Source organism: Danio rerio, chromosome 18, assembly GCF_052040795.2.
Source record: "Danio rerio strain M-AB ecotype USA chromosome 18, GRCz13ab, whole genome shotgun sequence".
In the NCBI taxonomy this organism is placed as follows: domain Eukaryota; kingdom Metazoa; phylum Chordata; class Actinopteri; order Cypriniformes; family Danionidae; genus Danio; species Danio rerio.
In genome coordinates this window covers 40,980,180-41,002,824 of record NC_141038.1, presented here as the reverse complement: position 1 = coordinate 41,002,824, position 22,645 = coordinate 40,980,180, and the positions used below count along the sequence as shown (strand labels likewise).

At 38.3% G+C, this 22,645-nt stretch overlaps 1 protein-coding gene across 2 annotated transcripts in view; it reads left to right on the top strand.

The window, feature by feature from the left end:
* The window catches only part of luzp2 (leucine zipper protein 2), a 251,221-nt gene that overhangs the window by 149,376 nt on the left and 79,200 nt on the right, over window positions 1-22,645 (top strand). For both annotated transcript variants that reach the window (NM_001099255.1, NM_001114715.1), the window contains 1 exon segment: window positions 20,083-20,153. In NM_001099255.1, the coding sequence (NP_001092725.1) occupies window positions 20,083-20,153 (71 nt within the window).

The window sequence follows — 22,645 nt, the reverse complement described above, 5'->3', positions numbered from 1 at the left end:
TGGTTTTCCTTACTTTTACATGTTTGATTCCTTTACTTTGTTATTTTGTTTGCTGCCTTTATGCTTGGAATTATCTGTGCACCTGTTTGTTCCTGTTTCAACCTTTAATTGCAACATGATTCTGTTAATACACTGCTATTTGATCCTCAACTTTGCTGTGCAGGCGTCCTCACATGACACTAACCTTGTTTTTGTTGTGAAATGAAGACCCAATTTATTATTTGTAAAATAGAAATAAAAACATAGATATATAGCAGTCCTGTATTATTTCAAGAAAATTGCTTTGGAGTTTAACCTACATATCCTAAAAATGTTTGTTAAATTATATTATAGTTTATAGTTATATTTGCAGTGTTTTATGACAACAGCAATTATTTGTACCTAAGCTTTTTTTCAATAATTTTTTAAAAGTTTTTTTTTTTTCCAGGTATTAAAGGTATGAGATTTCATTCATAATTGCATAAATGAATCCGTATAATTACATTAATAAACTGCATAATTACAGTAATTACCCTTATAATCACATTAAATCATCTGTATAATTACATTAATAAATTATATATTTACAGTAATAATTTGTAAAATGTCAGTAATAATCTGTGCAATTGTAGGAATAATTAGTAAAATGGCAGTAATAACCTGTACAATTACAGTTAAAATCTGTAAAATTACAGTAATAACTTGTAATTATGGAACAAGAAATAACTGTTTTTTTTTGTTGTTTTTTTTTTACACATTATCAATTTTTATTATTCTGACAGCTTTTTTTATTTTTTTATTTTTTTTTAAGGAAAGGCGCCCCTGCATGCTGCCATAAAATTACCGTTTTTATGGGGTTGTTTTTTTTTTTTTTACAGTGTGGGAACTACCCATACATAGTCATTCATGCACACACTCATACATCAATCCAATTGCCTTACGTATGTCTTTGGACTGTGGGGGAAACCAGAGCACCCGGAGGAACACAAACATGGGGAGAACCATATCTGAGTCACAACTGGGCAAAAACAAATTGGGATTTGGGCCAAATTTGCCTGCACTCTGACTGTAGCCTGTGATATTGTACATGAGATGTGTGCTAGCATCTCTCAAAGTTTAAATTGAATGCATGACCTACAGTTTGATCTGCCTGATCAGTTTAAGGACAGCACAATGATCCTAACAATTGCAATAGGGCTTCACTAAACCCCCTAAGTATAACGACTCGCACCTGGCTACTTTAATAATGCCATAAACTTGATCACTTTATGAGCCAAGCCTAAACAACAAGCACAATAATGCTTATAATAAGTGGACATGGAAACATTTCAAAAGACACTCTATGAAGCAGCCTTCCAAGCATAAACAAAACACAATGCCTCTGTTGGTTTATGTAAAAAACAACATTTGAGTCTTTTTTTGGCTGTACTATTAATTTGGAGAAAAAGAAGAAGAAAACAAAAAGACCCCAGAACGCTATTGTAATTGTCACTATGTCAGGGGAGTCTTATTTTGTACACACACTAAAGGATAATTTAGCAAATTATATTCCCTACTTAAACCCAGTTGTCACTCATAAGGGTGTACAATTATTAAACCACAAGAAATATAATCATTAAATTAGTATGTATAGAGCAGGATTGTGCAATAAGAAATGAACTGATGATAAAGAAATTCATCTGCCGTTTGTACGTGATTTCCATAAATCTGGAAATCTGCTTATTGGTTGGTCAGCGGTGTGCAATAATTACTCTCATAATAATAGAGCTTGCATGCTATTTCTGGGCAAATATTTAAAGTAGCATGGTAAGCAAAACAGAGAGCGCATCACAGGTTGTCATTGTTCAAAAATGACCCATTGTGAATATAAAACCAACTTCAGCCCAGTAAGCAGGTTAGGCGGAGTATAGCTGTTTACTTTGTTGTTAAACTAAATAAAAATATACATTATTGATGCTGCTAAAGGTCCCTTATGAAACATAAATAGTCGCATCAATCCTTCACCAGAACATTTCAGTGGTCGAACAACACTTCCGTGCATATAACCCATTCATAATACAAGAAATCTACATATGCTTTGCGTGACTAAATATATTTTTTAAACAAAACATTACCTGTCTAAAATAAATACTTTAGCCTTGGTGTCATCCTTCCTCCAGCATGCAAAAGTAACTCCAATATTGATTCAGGATTTTAAAAAAGTTTTGATTCAACATTTGTTTTTACCTCTCTCTCTCTCTCTCTCTCTCTCTCTCTCTCTCTCTCGTGTGTGCACAAGAACCAGCGGATATGAGCGAATGGCTGCACACGTACAATTCTACATTTGTTGATAGAGAGTTTGGGTTACTTATTAGAATTATGAGAAATATCTGCCCGGCAATTTTTAATTTAACTATTTTTTTAACTATTTTTAGTCTTATGTTTTACCCAGAATATAAAAATACATATAAACACATTTAGATCATTTACTTTAATCGTTAATATTGGAATGTGAAGAGACTTTCAACCAGCACAAAAAAAAAAAAAAAAAATTATAATAAAAATGTTTCTGAAGACAATTAACTACTGCACCTTTAAATCTCAGTGCATAGACAGTATTAGGCTTTTAATTCTTTACATTTACTTCCAAACATGTCCTTTTAACTTAATTGAAGATATTAAAGGTGCTGTAGGTAATCTTCCACAATGCAAACAGCTTAACATAAATCTCTGAATCACAGTCCCTCCCCTGCCGTCTAGAGCCACCCCTCCTTAAATACGAGCACAGCAAAAGAACCCTCTCTCATGTGTTAAAAGCGACTAGTGTTTGGTGAGCAAGCCAAACTGACATGCTATTTCAGAGCAAATATTTAGAGTTGCATGGTAAACAAAATAGGGAAAAACTAGGCAGAATAGAGGTATTTACTTTTGTTGTGTTTTGTTTTGTTGTTAAACTAATTAAAATCTACAATATCAATGCTGTAAGAGATCCCTTATAAAACTGAAAATAGTTTTCAGTAACAGAACAATACCTGTCTAAGAGAAATCCTTCAGCCATTGTCATCCTTTCTCCAGCGTGCAAAAGTAACTCCAATATTAATTCAAGTTTTTAAAAAGTTTTGATTCAGCAGGTTTTTACTGATCGCGTGCGTGCTCTCTCTCGTGAACGCGCGGCAGTCGGCGGAGCTGCGTACAAACGGCTGAACAGTTGTTCAAATCTGCATTTGCTGACAGACAGATTGGGCTACTTATCGGAATTATGAGAGATGTCGGTTCGACTCTATTTAATTGGATGAACATTTTTTTTGTTTTATGCCTTACCCAAAATATAAAAATACATATAAATGCATTTAGATCATTTACTTTAATCATTACTATTAGACTGTGAATAGACTTTCAACCAGCACAACAAAAAATGCTTCTGAAGACAATCACCTACTGCACCTTTAATTCTTAAGGATGGTAATAACAATTACATAATAAATAAAAGCTCTGCACAAAAAAAAAACATCAAAACATGAATTATTTTTTGTTTTTTCATTAACTCATTTCTCATTTATAGTTTCTTAAGCGAACCTTTGCCTAAATTACTTTTGAAGTGAAGTGCTAATCAGAAAAATAAATATATAAATAAAATAAAAATATTTATATAAAGAAATCAGAGAGAAGATTTTGTTCAATGCATTTCTAAACATAATAGTTTTAATAACTCATTTTTAATAACTGATTTATTTTATATTTGCTATGATGACAGTACATAATATTTTACTAGATATTTTTCAAGACACTTCTATACAGCTTAAAGTGACATTTAAAGGCTTAACTGGGTTAATCAGGTTAACTAGGCAGGTTATGGTAATTAGGCAAGTTATTGAATAACAATGTTTTTTTTTTTTTTTCTGTAAATTATCGGAAATAAACATAGCTTAAAGAGGCTAATAATATTAACCTTAAAATGGTGTTTAAAAAAATAAAACAAATAAGACTTTCTCCAGAAGAAAAAAAAATATTATCGGACATACTGTGAAAATTTCCTTGCTTTGAAAAAAAATAGAAAAAGTGGCTTATAATTCTAACTTCAACTGTATATTCAAGAAACAGGCATTATGGTAGCGCAGTGGGTAGCACAATCACCTCACAGAATTTCTTTGTGGAGTTTATATGTTCTTCCAAGGTTGGCGTGGGTTTCCTCCAGGTGCTCCAGTTTCATGTCCAGTCAGTCCAAAGACATGCACTATAGGTGAATTGAATAAGCTAAATTGGACATAGTTTATTTGTGTGAATGAGTGAGTGTTTCCCAGTACAGGGTTGCAGCTGAAAGTGCATCCACTGTGTAAACATGTGCTGGATAAGTTGACGGATGAATAAAGAGACTAAGCTGAAGGAAAAAAAATAAATGAATTAATTAATAATTAATATCAGAGTGATTTCTGAAGGATCATGTGATGAAGGCTGGAGTAATAAAGCTGAATGTTTCTTAAACGTGCAATCATGCAAAAATAAATATTTATTCTACAAAACATATTTGTAAAACAGCAGTTAACAGTATATGTAAAACAAGTGCATTTTAATATAATTATTATGCTACCCTAAGACTGTACAGTAATCCCTTTACTTTTTTAGTGGATGAGTAAATAATTACAATAGTTTATTTGTAACTCATTACATCCAGCACTGCTAATGGGCAAATAAGTTGAATGGTTCTGTTAGGACATTATGTGTTGGCTCTGTTTGGGAATGCAGAAGTTGCAGAATCCCAAGGGCTCAAACACTGGAGTGCAGCCGGAGAAAGCCTGGCCTTATGCCGAGCTGTTCCATCCCAGGAGTTCAAGTCCAAAGATCTCCAGTGGATTTGTTGTAAAACCACGATCAACTATGACCTTTTTAGCATGATCAATTATGTATATGTGACCGATTAACCTTTTTGTTGAGCAGATTTACTGTCCATACTGTTTATTTTTGTAATGAGATCTCCCCAGAGTGCTGCTCATCATCATTAAACTTCGCCTGATGGAGCCTGTAGTCTTGGCAGGGGTTTGTGGGTTTGTGCCGGCACATTCCTGCCAGCTTGGCCTGAATAGACACCGCAATGCCAATCTCAATACAGCTCAACAGCTGCACAGATGGTCTTCCCCTGACAAAGCCTAGCTGCTGTTATTCACTGGAAACACAGAGGAGAGCAGCAGCAATGGCCAGAACGTAACACGTCTAAGAGTGTCCCCAAGTCAAATTGCAGTCATTTGGTATTCAGCAACTGTTTTGAGTGGATTCACCATGTAATCTGGAGCTGACATTTAACAGTATAACTATAAACAGTTAAAAAAGCTTTTTATTTTGTCAGACACTTGGTGATTGTTTGAACTGATGAACAGAAGACAATTTTACATAAAATTAAATAAATAAATAAAAAAGGTTTGTAGCCAAACTGGCCGCAAAAGAAACAAAAAGGGCCTACAAATTCAAGAACAAAACATACATAATAAAATACGCCTGCACAGTTAAACATATTGGGCCCTATCATACAACCGTTCTTTTACTATAGTTTCAGCTTGGCGCAAGAATCATTTTGAGGCGTTCTGGTCTAAAAAGGAAGGCATTCTGAGGCGCATTGCTGGCGCATTGCTGTTTTGAAAAACTATAATAGATTTTTCAATAGACCAAAACAAACCCGGTCTAAAGTCGAGCACAGAGTTGCGCCTGGCTTACACACTGCTTAAAACACACAGGAAGGTGTAGAGCAATACGCAAATATCTTTACATATATAAAAAAAATAGTAAGGATATATATAGGATATAATAAGAATATTTATAGGATATAAATATAAAGGATTTAAATATTACAAAACATATTATTTTCTAGCCTACATAAATATGAAAAACCACTGCTTTTATGCCTTCTTCATCCCGGTAGGCTTTTTCAGTTCATTCATAACAATTTGCTTTTGTATAATGTTATTATTATTAGCAGTATTATTTATTATATCCATATTTATATTTGTTTTATTAAAAACAAGCTTAGATTTGCCCACCTGCAGGTTTTAGACCATATGGGGTACAGCATGTGTTTTAGGATATAACTCAGGTTTTTGAACACACTTCATTATTATTGTTCATTTATTCGTTTGCTGGAAATAAAAACTGAATTTAGAAATAGTTTTGAAACAAATATTTGCGCTTAACAAACTAAAAATAAATAAATAAGTATTTATAGGCTAATTAATGTCTGTGCGTAAAGGTTTCCCTATCCACGAGAGCAAAAGTGAAAGTAGATCAATTATCTCTCATTCTCGTGTGGTAGATGCTCTGTTTAACTGTTTTCTGTTAAAAAAAAAAAAAAAAACTGTCAACTGTTAATTTGCTTGTGAAATGCTCTGTTTTTCCACTTACACTTACTTTACGTCATGTAAATAGCAAATGCGCTTATGGCGCAACGCAAGGCTCTTAAAGGGAATGGGAGATGAGACTCTGATTGGTTTATTCTTAAAACACACCTATAACTCATCAAGAAAATAAACGCAACCCTTTTAGACCATGCGCCACGGTGCAAAGCAGATTTTCCCGTCCTTAAATTAGCAAAAATGCATTCTGACACGCCCTGAAAACGTTTGCGCCCTGCGTTTTGCGCTTTGCACATGGACCGTCAAAATAAAGAACATTGTGTTATTATGTTTTTTATTATTATTTATTAATGTGGTATTTATGTTTATTATGTTTGTGTCATAATTAAAGTCAAATGTGTCAATTTGAAGCATTATATCTAAAACAGGCTTATTGGAAGCATGCCTCAGACTACATTTTTTGTCAAACTGCCAAAAATGTACTCAAACCTTTGTTTGACTGCAGTTTATAGGCAAAATGGGCAGTATGACAACAACAGCTTTTGTTTCTGTTTGCACTTATGATATTTACAGGAGCATATCATCGATAAATGAAAAATAATATTTCATGCACACTATGAAAAAATATCTATAAATCAGCAGTTTTCCTTATTTCGTGATTAACGTCATATAAACGGTGTGTTGGGTTGTTAGGTTAGGATTGTATTCTGAGGAGGTTCTAATTTCTCTAGCCTTGCCCTTGGGGTGTCGATTAGAACACAGGAGTGGATCAGGCAGTTAAGGTCAATCAAACTGGTTTATTGAACACTGAAGAGGTGTGTGTAAAGGCGTGTGTGTGTGTGGTTCTACAATGAAATAGAAATAATAAAATAATCAGTATAACATATTTAGACATCTAGATCACAAATAACATTCACCATATATAATCACAGTACAATATTATAATATATGCATCAAGTACAACGCTTCATCGAGCCGAGCAGTAAACGTGATGTAATGGTTTCACTTTCGCTATGCAGTACAATCAGCATGTTAAAACCGAAAGTACTCAAAACTGGCAATAAGCCCAGAAAAAAATACTTCTTAAAACACTTGTCATGAGTAAATCCCATTGTAATAGCATGAGGACATAAACAGGCATGTATAGAACATAATTTACATATAACTAGCGATCTTATGATCATAAACTCGTGCGAGAGCACGTGAATGCGCCGAACGCGCTGAATGAGCTTAACCCCGTCATTTCTGAATGTCCCGCTAATAGCGTTTAAACGCCAAATCACTCGATCATTAGATACTGAAATGAGAACGACTGTCCTTTAGATCAGAATGTGTACTCACAGTTCGTTATAGACGCACACAATAACACACAAAGGCACATAGGATGAGGCCATTCGCCATAGCTGCGGGCGCTTCTCTGCATAGCTCTGCTTTGTGCTGCGTCATGAGGATGATAGACAGGTACGTCAAGTCCCGCCTCTCTAACATTGCCGCCCCCAAATTTATTTGTAAATTTGCTCTGTTAAATTTGCCTCAAATTGGTTGCTGTGTTTCTTTACTCCCCATATGATCCTCCTCTTCAGGGATTTCCGGAAGTACAATCAGACGAGATATTGGCCGTGTATATGTCCTGTTTTTTATCTGGATCTCTGCTGTTCTGACATGTCCATCTGCTCCTGGAAATACTCTAGTTACTTTTCCAATTTGCCATAGGGCTCGCGGCAGCTGGGGGTCAACTAGCATAGCTACTGTGCCAGGCTCAATGTCAGGTGTTGATCTTTGCCACTTTCCTCTTGTCTGCATAGCTGGTAAGTAATGTTTAATGAAAGCAGTCCAGAATCTGTCAGCCAATATCTGGGAATGCCTCCATCTCCGTTTAGTAAGGAGATCAGACTCAGGATATACTACTTGGGGTAAGGAACCATCTGGCCGCCCCATCAGCAGGCAATTGGGAGTGACTGGGTCCAGGTCAGCCAGATCTGCTGAAACATAACCTAAAGGTTTAGAATTCAAGATGGCTTCTACTTCAATCAAAACCGTCTGGAGAACTTCTTCGGACACAGTCTCTGAGCCCAGAGCTGTGCGGAGAGCCATTTTTATTGAACGAATCTCCCTCTCCCATACACCACCAAAGTGGGGAGACGCAGGAGGATTGAAGTGGAAATTGATCCTCTGTTTGGCTAACAACTGCTGTAGGTCTGAACCTAGGGTGCTGAAGGTTTCTCTGAGTTCTGTTTCGCCACCTCGAAAGTTTGTGCCTTGGTCAGAGTATAGTTCTGCAGGCTGGCCACGTCGGCCAATGAACCTTCTCAATGCCATTAGGAAGGCATCACCGGTCATAGAGGTTAGCACTTCTATGTGCACGGCACGGGTGGTGAGACACTTGAACAGGAGGCCCCACCTTTTTTCTGTCCTTCGACCTAATGTCACCATCAATGGGCCAAAACAATCCATGCCTGCTGAATAGAATGCTGGCTTAAACAATCTGAGTCTTGGCGAGGGTAGATCGACCATCTGCTGTGTAGCTGGCTTTGACCTCCATTTACAACAATCAAGGCATGTCCTTTGGTACTTCTTGACTGCCTCCCTACCCCTCAGAATCCACACTCTTCTGCGGAGTTCAGCAAACACTCGCTCTGGTCCCGGGTGAAGGAGTCGAGCATCATAGTCTTTGATAAGCAGTTGGGTGTATGGATGATGAGGGTCAAGTACTATGGGATGAATAGTGGCTGGGTCAAGGACTTCTACTCGTCTCAGACGTCCTCCCACTCGTATAAGTTGGGTTTCTGAGTCAAACTCTGGGGAAAGACATAATAGCCGACTGTTAGAGCGAACTGGTTTGTTAGCTTTTAGCAGCTGAAAATCCTCAGGAAAACAGTCCATCTGTATCCCTCTCAAAGCCACAGTCTCTGCATCTTTGTAAGCATCAGCTGTGAGTGAATTATCAAGGGCAGCCGCCCCGTGCAACTCCTGTGCAATTGCCTCCACCAGCTCATTCCAGCTTCTGCATTGCTTTCCATCTAAAGTCGTTGGGGTAGTAATAGTGATTCCACAAAATGTTCCTCTCTTAAGTTCAGTTTCATCCACAGCATCCGAAAATTGGGAGTTGGGGTGAGAAGGCCACTTTTCTTGAGGCTGCATTAAAAACTTTGGACCATTATGCCATCTGTTGGGTCCAATAAGGTCTTGCAGGTTCTTGCCTCGAGTCAGGTCGTCGGCAGGGTTTTCTTCCGAATTGACGTATCTCCATTCTGCACAGTCCGTCAACTCCTGAATCTCCGCCACCCTGGTACCCACAAAGACCTTGTACCTACAGGATTCTGAGCATAGCCAGTGGAGGACAATAGTGGAATCAGTCCAGTAAGTAAATTTGTCCAACTTCACAGTGAGCTCATTTACAAATAACTTGGCTAACTGTGCACCTATCAAAGTAGCACAAAGCTCAAACCTCGGAATGGACTGCTGCTTTCGTGGAGCTACTCGTGATCGGGCTAGCAGGAAGGCTAGATGGAGTTCTCCCTGATGATCTTCTGTGAGCAGGTAAGCAACAGCTCCATATGCCTTCTCAGAAGCGTCACTAAAGATATGAATTTCTCGTCGCACATCTGAGTGATCCATGTAGTAGGGGTAATAGCATCTAGGTAGTGTCACCTAAGGTAGATATTTTAGTTCTTCTTCCCATTTCATCCATTCCTGTTGAAGTTCACCAGGACGTTGAGGATCATCCCAGTCTCTGTGCTTGACCCAGAGCTGCTGCACTATCACCTTAGCCCTAGTAGTATATGGAAGGATAACTCCAAGGGGGTCGTACTGACTCGCCAGCACCCGGTAAATGTTACGCATTGTCAGGGCATTGTATGTGATAGGTCGGTGTTTAAAGCCCAGATTGTCTGATTTACAATGCCAACTCAGGCCTAATGTTGACTCCCGTGGTTCAGCTTTGTCTTGAGAAAGCCATAACTCCAGCTTAGTGGACCTGGCCTCAGGTGGTAGGTGACTGATAACTTCCCCTTTATTACTTGCCCACTGTCGGATGTCGAAACCACCGGAGGATAGGAGAGCGCGTAACTTGTCCACTAACTGTCGTGCTTCCTGTGCAGAGGGTAGGCTTTGTAAACAGTTGTCTACGTAGAAACACTTGTTTACTGAGAATCTTACATCCTCATCAGGGGTACTGTGCAATGCCACATGTTGCTGTAGGGCGAAGGTCGCACAGCAGGGGCTACATGTCGTCCCGAAAGGAAGAACTTGCCACTCATATGTGTCTGGCGGTTCCTCCCGTCGCAGGTCACGCCACAGGAAGCGCAGGAGTGGCCTGTCCTCAGGCAGTAGCAGGACCTGATGAAACATGCCACGTATATCCCCGCTGATGGCTACACAATGTTCTCTAAATCTCAAGAGGACACCCAGGAGAGAGGGACTTAAGACTGGACCAGGAAGCAAGGAGTCATTCAGGTTCAGTCCCTCATATTCGAAGGAACAGTTGAATACAAGGCGATTTTTCTCATTGTGAGTGATCATGTGATGGGGAATATACCATTTTTCTCTAGTGCTTTCCTTCTCCTCATTCTGCAGCTTGATGGCAGCCCCAGCCAGCTCCAACTTCTTTATCTCTGACTTATAAACCTCTGCCCTCTCTGGAGACCGAGTAAGCCGCCGCTCTATTCCCCTGAGATTAGGCATCACAGCATCTTGGGGGGCACAAAAGAGAGGGAAATCTTTTCTGCGCAATAGAGGTGTTGCATAGCGGAGAATGCCATTAACCTCAACCCGAGTAGTCTTAGTCTCCAAGAGATGAATAGCCTCTCGATCTTCTTTTGAACGTGTCACCTGCTTCTCACAACGATAAGGCATAACATCAATCTGCCAGAGCCTTTCAACATCCTTCCTCACCTGTCGCTCAGCAGGGGTCAGGGACAAGAAGAGGCACTGTTGTGATGACAACTGGTCTTTTAAGTGTTTTATGGGTCCCTGTAACGTCCATCCCAGCCTGGTCTGTATTGCTGCTGGTCCACCAGAGGGGCCCAGGCGGACAGGTGATATGGGAGTGATGAGGTGAGTATTGTCTGCTCCAATTAACAGCAATGGGTGTGCTCCCTCAAAGGGCTGCAGGGGAAGGTTCTTTAGATGCTGATACTTCTCTAGGATGCTCAAAGGGTACGAATGGTCTGCTAGTCCTAGACGTTCAGCAGTAAAGGCAGCTGAGATTCTGTATACTTTCTGTGGCTGGGTAACTGGAGAAATCTGGAAAGAGACTGCAGCACCAGTGACAGCTTGCACATCCTGACGAATAGTGCGTAGGGCTAAGCTTTCCACCGGACCATGGATACCAAGTTTTGTGGCAGCAGGGGATAGGAGAATTGTCCTCTCCGATCCGTCATCAAGGACAGCGTAGGTATCTAGAGTTTGGTCTTTGTGACGAAGCAAAACTCTGACTACCTTAAGGAGAACCTTCCTACATCCTGTAGGTTTATCCAGATACAGAGTCTCTGTTGCTGAATTAACCAAACACGATCCTTCAGTCGCTGGTTTGAAGTTAACTTCATGAAGGATCTGTAGGTGCCTACCTTTACAAATACTGCATGGCTTTTTTAGGGTGCACTTTGCTGCCTGGTGTGTCCTCCCACAGCGCCAGCAGCGGTGATTTGTTTGAATCCATTCTGTGATCTGCTGTTTGTTAAAGGACTTGAATGTAGGGCATTGACTGAGGTAATGGTCTGTTTTGTCACAGTATGGGCAGAAAGCTTTGATTTGTGTTTGGAGGATACCTGAGCTGGCTGGGGGGACTATGCTGGGTACATTAGGTAGTTTAGGAGGGCCCTCCTCGGCTCCATGGAGTATTGTAGCTGACCGCCCAGGAGGGTTTATTAGTCTTCCTTTTTCAGTCCTCTGCTCCACCCTGCGCCTGCGTTCTACAACATAACTCTCACTGCTCTGACACCAGGCCTCATATTGCAACCATTCGGAGAAATCCAGGAGGTTATACACTGCACCAGGTCGACGAAACATGTGTCTCCTGAACTCAGATCTCATTTCAGGAGGTAGTTTGCATAACAGTCTTTCCACATGTGACCCACATCTCAATTCAGCCTGACCATCATGGCCTAAAGTCTCCAACATACCAACAAGGGATCTAATTTGTAAGGCAAACTTATCAAAGGCTGCGGTATCGCCTCGTCGAATGTCAGGCGCATCCATCACTCTAGCTATACGACAGGTAGGAGTCAGCTACCAGGCGGGCTTCATCTAATCTTAGATGATCCAGCAATATCTGATAACGAAACAGTTCAGTAGTATCAGGCGGTAACAGGTTCTCAAGGGCAATCTTTAGTCTGGTGAACTCACTAGGATCCCCTGTAACAAAGTCTGGAATGTTTGGGGTGGGACCACGATAAGTGCTTTCCCTCTCATCAGGATGCAGAGTGGATGCTCTGAACAAAGATGTCTGGTTTTTAGGTCTCCTTGGCTCATTACTGTGGTAAGGTTGAGGCATATCAGCAACTTTATAAGGCTTGAATGTTCGCTCAGAATGCCAGTTGTGCTCATGAGTGGGGGCTCTGTAATCCGCGGGGGGAGGAGCCATTTGGCATGAATTTCTTTGTACAGATTCAACTTGATAGTGAGCAGAAGAAGTATCATGGTGAGCAGGAGTCTTAAATGACTCTGGGATGCCTCGTTTAGCTCCCATTCCGGTCTGTATTTCGTCCCTCATCAAGTGAAGCTGGTTAAGCATCTTACCCAGAAAATCTACGAGTACATGTTCAGTCTGTGGCTCTTTCACTGGGTGGCTAAGCATAGCAGAATAACCTCTTTGCTCCACAGCCTGCTTTGAGGTAAGTACTGAGTTATTACCTTCTCTATGAAAAGTCAGATCTGAACTTAATGGAGCAGCGACAGTATTATGCAACTGAAATGACTGACTGGTATTTAGTGCATGGGAAGATGGCATTGGAAGAGACTCCAAGTGGTGCTTAGTCTGAGCAGGCCTATGTGAGGGGCTTAAGCATGTTTGTGGTGATAACTGATACTCTGTTTCTTCCCAGGGCCTGTGAAATGGTGAAGATACAGCAGACGGAACAGTGGATATATTAACTCCAGACTGTAAAGGTGCTCCCATCCGTTGTCTGTCATAGGAATACTCTTTATTAACAGCAGCGGGTGGCCACTCATCCACCACGTTTAATGAATACTGACTCACAGGACTGCTGGCACGGTCAGACGGGGCAGGTGAAATTGGTGCCGCATCTGACGGGCCATATCTCCATAATTGTTCTGTAGAATGAGGCATTAATGACTGACTGACCTGTTTATGACGTAAGGGTGTGAAGTCATAGTCCTCTAAATAGGCAGGTGGATAAACATGACGCTTAGGTCTGGCTCCTCTGGCGCCATCTGCATTCACCCCTTCAAACTGCATATTGCCACCGTTGATCCTCTTTATCCAGGGGGCAATGGCTGAGCTCCGGCTCGAAGGACCAATTTGTTGGGTTGTTAGGTTAGGATTGTATTCTGAGGAGGTTCTAATTTCTCTAGCCTTGCCCTTGGGGTGTCGATTAGAACACAGGAGTGGATCAGGCAGTTAAGGTCAATCAAACTGGTTTATTGAACACTGAAGAGGTGTGTGTATAGGCGTGTGTGTGTGTGGTTCTACAATGAAATAGAAATAATAAAATAATCAGTATAACATATTTAGACATCTAGATCACAAATAACATTCACCATATATAATCACAGTACAATATTATAATATATGCATCAAGTACAACGCTTCATCGAGCCGAGCAGTAAACGTGATGTAATGGTTTCACTTTCGCTATGCAGTACAATCAGCATGTTAAAACCGAAAGTACTCAAAACTGGCAATAAGCCCAGAAAAAATTACTTCTTAAAACACTTGTCATGAGTAAATCCCATTGTAATAGCATGAGGACATAAACAGGCATGTATAGAACATAATTTACATATAACTAGCGATCTTATGATCATAAACTCGTGCGAGAGCACGTGAATGCGCCGAACGCGCTGAATGAGCTTAACCCCGTCATTTCTGAATGTCCCGCTAATAGCGTTTAAACGCCAAATCACTCGATCATTAGATACTGAAATGAGAACGACTGTCCTTTAGATCAGAATGTGTACTCACAGTTCGTTATAGACGCACACAATAACACACAAAGGCACATAGGATGAGGCCATTCGCCATAGCTGCGGGCGCTTCTCTGCATAGCTCTGCTTTGTGCTGCGTCATGAGGATGATAGACAGGTACGTCAAGTCCCGCCTCTCTAACACGGTGCATCCCAGAAAGTATTCATGGTGCTTCACTTTTTATTAAATTCATTTATTTCCTCACACACAATGCTCCATTATGACAATGTGAAAAAAGAAATGTTTTAAAATTGTTGCAAATTTATTAAAAATAAAAAAGCTGAAAAATCACATATACATATGTATTCACAGCCTTTTCCATAAAGCTTTGAATTGACCCTAGGCACATTCTGTTTTCACTGATCATTCTTGTGATGTTTCAACAGCTTAACTAAAGTTCACCTGTGGTACATTCAATTGATTGTACATGATTGAAAAGGCATACACCTGTCTATATAAGTTTACAGGGTTGACAGTGCATGTCAAAACACAAACCAAGCATGAAGACAAAGGAATTTTCTGTAGACCTCTGAGACAGGATTGTCTTGAGGCACAAGGCTGGGGAAAGTTAAAAATTTCTGCTGCTCTGAAAGTTCCAACAAGCACGGTGGCATCATCCATAAGTGGAAGAACTTTGGAATAACCAGGACTCATCCTAGAGCTGGCCGGCCATCTAAGCTGAGTGATCAGGGGAGAAGGGCCTTAGTCATGGAGGTGATCAATAATAGGTGATAGTCACTCTGCCTGAGCTCCAGCGGTCTTCTGTGGAGAGAGGAGAACCTTACAGAAGGCCAATCATTTGTGCAGCAATCCACCAATCAGGCCTGTATGGTGGAGTGGCCAGACGGCAGCCACTCCCCTCCTGGATTTTGCCAAAAGGCATCTGAAGGACTCTCGGACCATAAGAAACGAAATTATTTGGTATGAAATGGAACTTTTTGGAGTGAATGCCAAGCGTTATGTTTGGAGAAAACCTGGCACCACTCACCACCAGGCTAATACCATGGTGGTTGCAGCATCATGCTGTGGGGATGTTTTTCAGCAGCAGGAACTGGAAGACAAGTCAGCATAGAGGGAAAGATAAATGCAGCAATATACAGAGACTTCCTGAATGAAAACCTGCTTCAGAGTGCTCCTGACCTCAGACTGGGGCGACGGTTCATCTTCCAGCAGGACACTGGCAAAATATCCTCATAGTAGATTCACAACAATTCGATGAATGTCCTTGAGTGGCCCAGCTAGAACCCAAACCTAAATCCCATTGAACATCTCTGAAGAGATCTGGAAATGGTTGTACATCGTCACTTCCCATCCAACCTGATAGAGCTTGAGAGGTACTGCAAAGAGAAATCGCAAACATTCCCAAAGACAGGTGTACCAAGCTTGTGGCATCATATTCAAAACAAAGCATCAACAAAGTATTGAGGAAAGGCTGTGAATGTACATGTGGTTTTTCAGCATTTTTTTTTGTAATAAATTTACAACAATTTCAAAAAAAAAAAAAATTCACATTATCAATATGGGGTATTGTGTGTAGAATTTTGAGGAAATAAATTAATTTAATTCACTTAGGAGTATCCATTGATCTGCAAAGAGGGATTATCAAATAGAAGGAAATCAATGGTTACAGGTTTTCAGATTTCTTAAAAGTATCTTTTTTTGCATTCAACAAAATTAGTTTTTGAATAAACTATTCCTTTAAATTGTCAAATTAATAATGTATAGCGTAAATAATTAATGTAATTTCAAGAGCAGTAATCAGCACTAGAATTATATTTGTAATACAATTTTAAACTTAAAATATGATGCAGTAAAACACTTGACAAGCAACCAGATTTAAGACTAACAAGGAATCTAAAAATATTACAGTGCAGCTTAAATTTGGATAGAATTATTTATGAAAATGTATAATGTATTACATGCATTATAAATGCATTTCTAATGCATCTTAGATGAATGCTTCAAGTAAAGTGTTAAACTGATAAATAACAATTTATTTATTTTCCATCCGACATTCCCTTTTCTTGCTTTTGGAAGAGTGGAGCATGCAATGTAATCCAAACATCATGTATTGCAGCAGCAACGTGTCTCATTGTCACTTTTAGAAATATAATTTTTCCCCACCTTAATGAATAAATGTAATTAAATATAAAAAAAAAAATGGTCACTTTACAATAAGTTTGTATTAGTTAATGTTAATTCATGCATTTATTACCATGAACTAACAATGAGCAATACGTTTATTACAATATTTTTCTCATACTAGTTAATGTTAGCTAATGAAAATAACATAATGTGTATTATTAGTTCATGTTAACTCACAGTAAGCATGGGTTTGGATTCTTATAGTAAACTGAGATTAATAAATACTGTACATGCATTGTTCATAATTAGTTCATGTTAACAAATACATTAATTATTGAAACCGTTTTGTAAAGTGTGTTTGTGTGACAAAGTAAATAAATATGTAAAAGGTTTAGGATTCTTTATTACATAAATATTGCATTCTAACATTTTTATGTAGTTTTGTTTTCCTAGTTCGTCCTTCCACAGTGCAAAAACAAACAAGATCAAATTAAATATTATATCATAATGAAATGAAACATTCTTGTCTATGTTATGTTAAAGTATTTTGCACTGGTACAGTTTTCTGCAATAGCTAAAATGCATTGAATGGGTTAATATAATAATAAATAAGCTAGATTATATAGAGATCATGTTTCTTCGATATTCATTCATTCATTCATTCATTCTTTTTTTTTTTCTGGCTTAGTCCCTTTATTAATCAGGGGTCACAACAGCTAAATGAACAACCAACTTATCCATTACACAGCAAATGTCCTTTCAGCTGCAACCCATCACTGAGAAACACCCATATACACCCTTGCACACACATACACTATGGCTATTTATTCATAGTAACTTACTCAGTTCACCTATAGCGCATGTCTTTGGTCTGAGGGGGAAACTAGAAACACCCAGAGGAAACCCATGCGAACACGGGAGAACATACAAACTCCAAACAGAAATGCTAACTGAAAAACAACAAAAATATATTTCTGATTAGTAACACGGAATGTTAAGCATTTAATTTAGTTGTACAACTTTAAAATCATTTAGATTACTTTGAATGATAATATTCCATATTTTTAAATTGTTTGTTTCTAATGAAAACTAGTGTCCTGTCCTTTAAAAATGATACAATTATACAGCTTATATATAAAGCTTTCAGATGATAATACTATAAAAATAGACACTTATGACTGCTTTTGGACTCTTATGACTGTATATATGGTCACATATAAACATTGTAACAAATCTTTTTTCTGTTTATTTAGGGTTATACATTGCATTATGGGACCTTGATCTCTGCTCAGTCGACTTCTAATGTTGAAAATTCAACTCTACAGTTTAACAAAATGACTTTTATTGACATGTTAGTAGTTTGAAATAATATATAAGAAAAATGTAAAGGGCGGCATTGTAGTTCAGTGGTTAGCACTGTTGCCTCACAACAAAAAAGGTGAGGGCCAAGGCCAGTTGGCATTTCTGTGTAGTGTTAGCATATTCTTCCCCATGTTCATGTGGGTTTAGGGCCCTGGTTTCCTCTGCAGTCCAAAGACATGCAGTATAAGTAAACTGGATCAACTAAATTGTCCGTACTGTATGTGTTTGTTTGTGAATGGGTGTTACTGGGTTGCGGCTGGAAGGGCATGCACTACGTAAAACTTATGGTGGAACAGTTGGTAGCTCATTCCACTGAGGTAACCACTAATAAATAAGTGACTAAGCTGAAGTAAAATGAATGAATAAATAAATGAATGAAATATATAATGTATATAGAATTAACTGTAAAATAACAGAAAATGTTCTGCCAGTTTGTGTACCATAATTTACAACACCAATCCAGAAAATATATCTCTTTAAAATCTTAATAAAAGTACCTTTTCAAACATTTCATGCTTAAAAGTTTTTGTAAGAAAGATTAAGGTCCCATAATGCAATTTAAAACGTAAAATAAACGAGAAAAAAAATGAAAAAATTATTCACAAAATTTGAAAAATTGCTAATTTACCGACATTTTTTACAGTGTATAAACAGTGTTGTGGGTTTAGTGATGTATATGATACATTCAAAAATTACATGATTGCATTTTTGACCACAAGTTTTCTGACAAAAACTACAAATCCAGAGAACATTCCAGTTACTAAAGTAAGGGAGGGGGGGGGGGGGGGTTAGTTTGTGCTACTTACAATCAATTTATAAAAGCGCTGAACCTTATCATGCCCCGGATGAGAAGTTATGCCAAGCCAAGAGGGTGAGCGCACCTGCTTAGGTAGGTGGCCATAGCATGCAGGGTGGAAGCAGCCTGGCCTGCGGCCGTGTGGGATCTGGCTCTGAGAGAGCTCTCACTCGAAGCTTGGATGGAGCATGTGGAAGAGAGAGGGGTCCGCAAGCCCGAGGACGGCAGATTTACTTCCACTGTCATTTTCATCTCTGCCCGAGTGCCCATCTTAACTAAGCAAACAGACATGCCACCGCAGTGATGACATGGACTGTCCGCGAGCACCACATCAACATGCTGGACCCCCAGACATAAAACGCAGTCCTTGTACCCATCATTCGGAGACAGGAAACCATGGCATCCAGAAATGCACAGTCGGAGTGATGTCTTAAAAAAGACTCGCTGCACGACCATGTTGCTCTTTTAGGAAATTCGCAACAATACATACCGCTCTAGAGAACCGGACTCAAAGAATGCCAGGCAAGTGAGAAACCGAGCTCGACCGTCTGCCGCCACGTATCACACACTCTGGACCGGAAGAAGCAGCCTACTTTCTCGTTCTCTCTCTCTGTCGTAACAGTCAACAACACTCATCGATTCTCCCAGAAGTTTCATGAAATGAAAAGGATGCCTCAGCTTGGCACGTGCCGCGCTTATATTCCAAATTGATTGTAAGATGTGCATGCTGACTCATTGGCATTTCATTGGCCCATTTATATACTCTTTCAGATGATTGGATTCTGATGAAATCCCCATAGTGGAAGTTTCTACATAGCATTGAAGTTCCCCTCCCGAAGGGGAAACCTTGAATTTATATATGCCATCAATACATGGTGTAAAGCTGATTCTCTAATCCTCAGCAGACTCAACGCAGTTCATATTTTAATGGGAAACATTTAATTCTCATAAATGCCAGAATTCTTTGACATACAATTCCAGAAAATATGTGAATGAGAAAGGTTTAATAGCTTTTTCTTTCAAGGTTTTGCATTGCATTATTTATGCTGTTTGCCGATTGAAGAAAATGGAAATGAAGCTTAATGAGAATTAGTCAGATTTCCTCCCTCTGATCTCACTGATGTTTCTCCGAGGAGAGAAACAGATGCTTTGGAAATGTCCCACCGAAGCGCAGTTTTTCCAGACTTTTTTGAAAGAAAAAAATGTGGGAAAAAAAATCTGCATATAGTCGGTTGTCAAGTCTTTACAGATGAACAGATCCAAGAGTGTATGATGCATTTGTCATGCCGATTTACTAGATAAAAACAGCTTGAACTTTAACACACTGATAATACAGTATCATATAGCATCATTAATGCATCAGCAAGCACATCACACTCTCTGTTGTTTCTCCGCAGTCACTGAAGAATGAGGATGCTGTGCCCAAGAAGGATGTGCAGAGGATCCTGGAGCTCAGTCACAAGCAAAGGTGAAACAAGTTTTGTTGCTGTTGTTGTTTTCAGCCTCTGCAGTTTCTCCTTTGTACTGTATAAATGACTTACTGCAATGCAAATATAAAATGCATTGCAACATACATTATGAATACCTTTAGGGCTGCATTTTAAATTAAGTCCTCAAACAAAGTGTTAACTATTCAATTACTGAATCTTTGTTTTTGCCCCTATTGAATAGTGGAACACCGAACAGTTCTATGATTTGGTTTTATTGAAGATACTTGATGAATACAAAAAACAAAAAAAGCAAAAAAAAAAACTATTATCTGAAATAGAATTGTTTTGTGCATTATTACACAATAAAAGTATTACCTGCTTTAAAACACAAGCACACACACTAAACAAAAACTTTTTTTTATCATAATGTAAAAAACAAAACACTACATAAATTAAAATAACACTTTTTTTTTAAAGGGATGTTCATAAGGCTTCCGTGACATCTTTATAATCATGACATGCCTCTTAATGAATATGACTGAGATTGCATGCATGGTTATGTCAATTGTCATTAAAGGGGTGGTCCAGTGTGTATTTTTAAGGCTTGGTTGTGTTTTTAAGATGCAAAGCAATATCTGCTTCATTTGTAGAAAATTACTATATTTTTCATATGTCTTACTTTGATTATATACAGCTACTCAGCTAACATGAAAATGACTGTCATATATAGTTTCTCTGAAAGGCCTGCCCCCACGAGGCTCTGACTGATCAGTAAACATAATGTGCTGTTATTCAAGGATTGGCTCTACGGCACCAGGAAAAGCATCACACCCCTACAGGCATGTGAATTTGCCCTGTGTAAATACTGCCAGTCAGAGTAGCTGTTAGCCTTATCAGTTTGTGTATGAATCAGACAGACATTGACACAGAGGACACAGCTGAATCTCACTCTTACTCTCTAAAATAAAATCTGACAAGTTTCACAAATATTCAGAATAAGCATGTGTAAGTAATATAAAACATTCACATATCTTTTGCGAGTTAAATATTTGAGATGTAGAACATAGAAAGCGGCTGCATAGAGAGACACTGCAGCGCTGCTGAAGATTGTGGCTGTTTGCAGTGGTTTGATGGATATGAATTGTAGCTAAATTGCTAACATTTCAAATAGCATTGTTTACATCACTGTTTAAGTCATTGCAACAACATAGAAACTGTGCAATGTAATAGATCAATTTTAACAAATAAAAATACTTACAGGTTGTGGCTCACAATCCACAGCTTCATATATATATATTGCTGGAGGAGTTTTAGCAAGAATCCAGCTCTGAACTGGGAGAGATTTTGAAGCTGTCCTTTGTCAAATGCTAGCTGGCTATATATATATATATATATATATATATATATATATATATATATATATATATATATATATATATTTTTTTTTTTTTAATTATGTGTCATGTCCTACAGAAACCAAAATACAGAAACAGAACAAGCTCTGGCCCCTTTGTGGGGTGTATGTGCAAGGTGAATGCGCATAACCTGGAGCATTTGTGATCTCACTAGCCCAGATGTATTTTTTTGTAGTCCCCAAACTTCACTGTTTGCCTTTGCTAAGCTCTGTAAAAGCTAATCTCTCCCTTTGCGTTGAACTTTGAACGTATTACATTCAGAGAAGTTGTTTATGTTCACACAGTTACATGACACATCAACTGAAGTTTAAAATATGATACCGTAGTTGACCACCTCTTTAAGTGTCATTATGTCATTTTAAATGCAAAGATGACATCGTTTGAGATGTCTTAGTTCTGTCAAATTTACTTTTAAGACAACATAACCTGTCATAAATCTGTCATCAACATGATTGTCATCAGGCTAGTATAATTGTGTCATGGTTTTTTAGTTTTGAACACTTTATACATTTTCAGTAAATGTCAAATATTGTTAGAACTGTGTCAATTATATTTACTGACATTTAATGACATTTCAATGAACAATTTTTTTTTACTACTGTATTGAAGTCAAGAACCATATTAACGACAATTTTATAAAAAATAAATGTCATAAAATTGACAAAGACACTGACAGGTTTTGTTGTTTTGTTAGGGTCAAATTGTCATCACAGAGACAGGTTATAATGTAACTGTTTATGTGAAGTTGTCATAACAAAGACATATCTTTATTCTTTCTTTACTCAATGTCATCTTTGCGTTTAAAATGACATAACTCAGTATAAGGCACCTAATGACATAAACATGCTTTAAAATCTCATGTGTCATGTTATGATTATAAATGTGTCTTGACAGTGTTATGAACACCCCCTTCCAGTAAATTGTCATCCTGAAAACTATATAAAAATCAAAGTTATAATTATGCAGTGTTCCAAAGAGAATATATATATATATATTATTATTATTATTATTTTTTATTTTTATTTTTTTTTTGAGCAGTGCCAAAAATATATAATAATGTGGAATAACTTTTAATTAAAAAAAAAGTTTAAAGGCAGGGATCTCAGCCTTTGTTT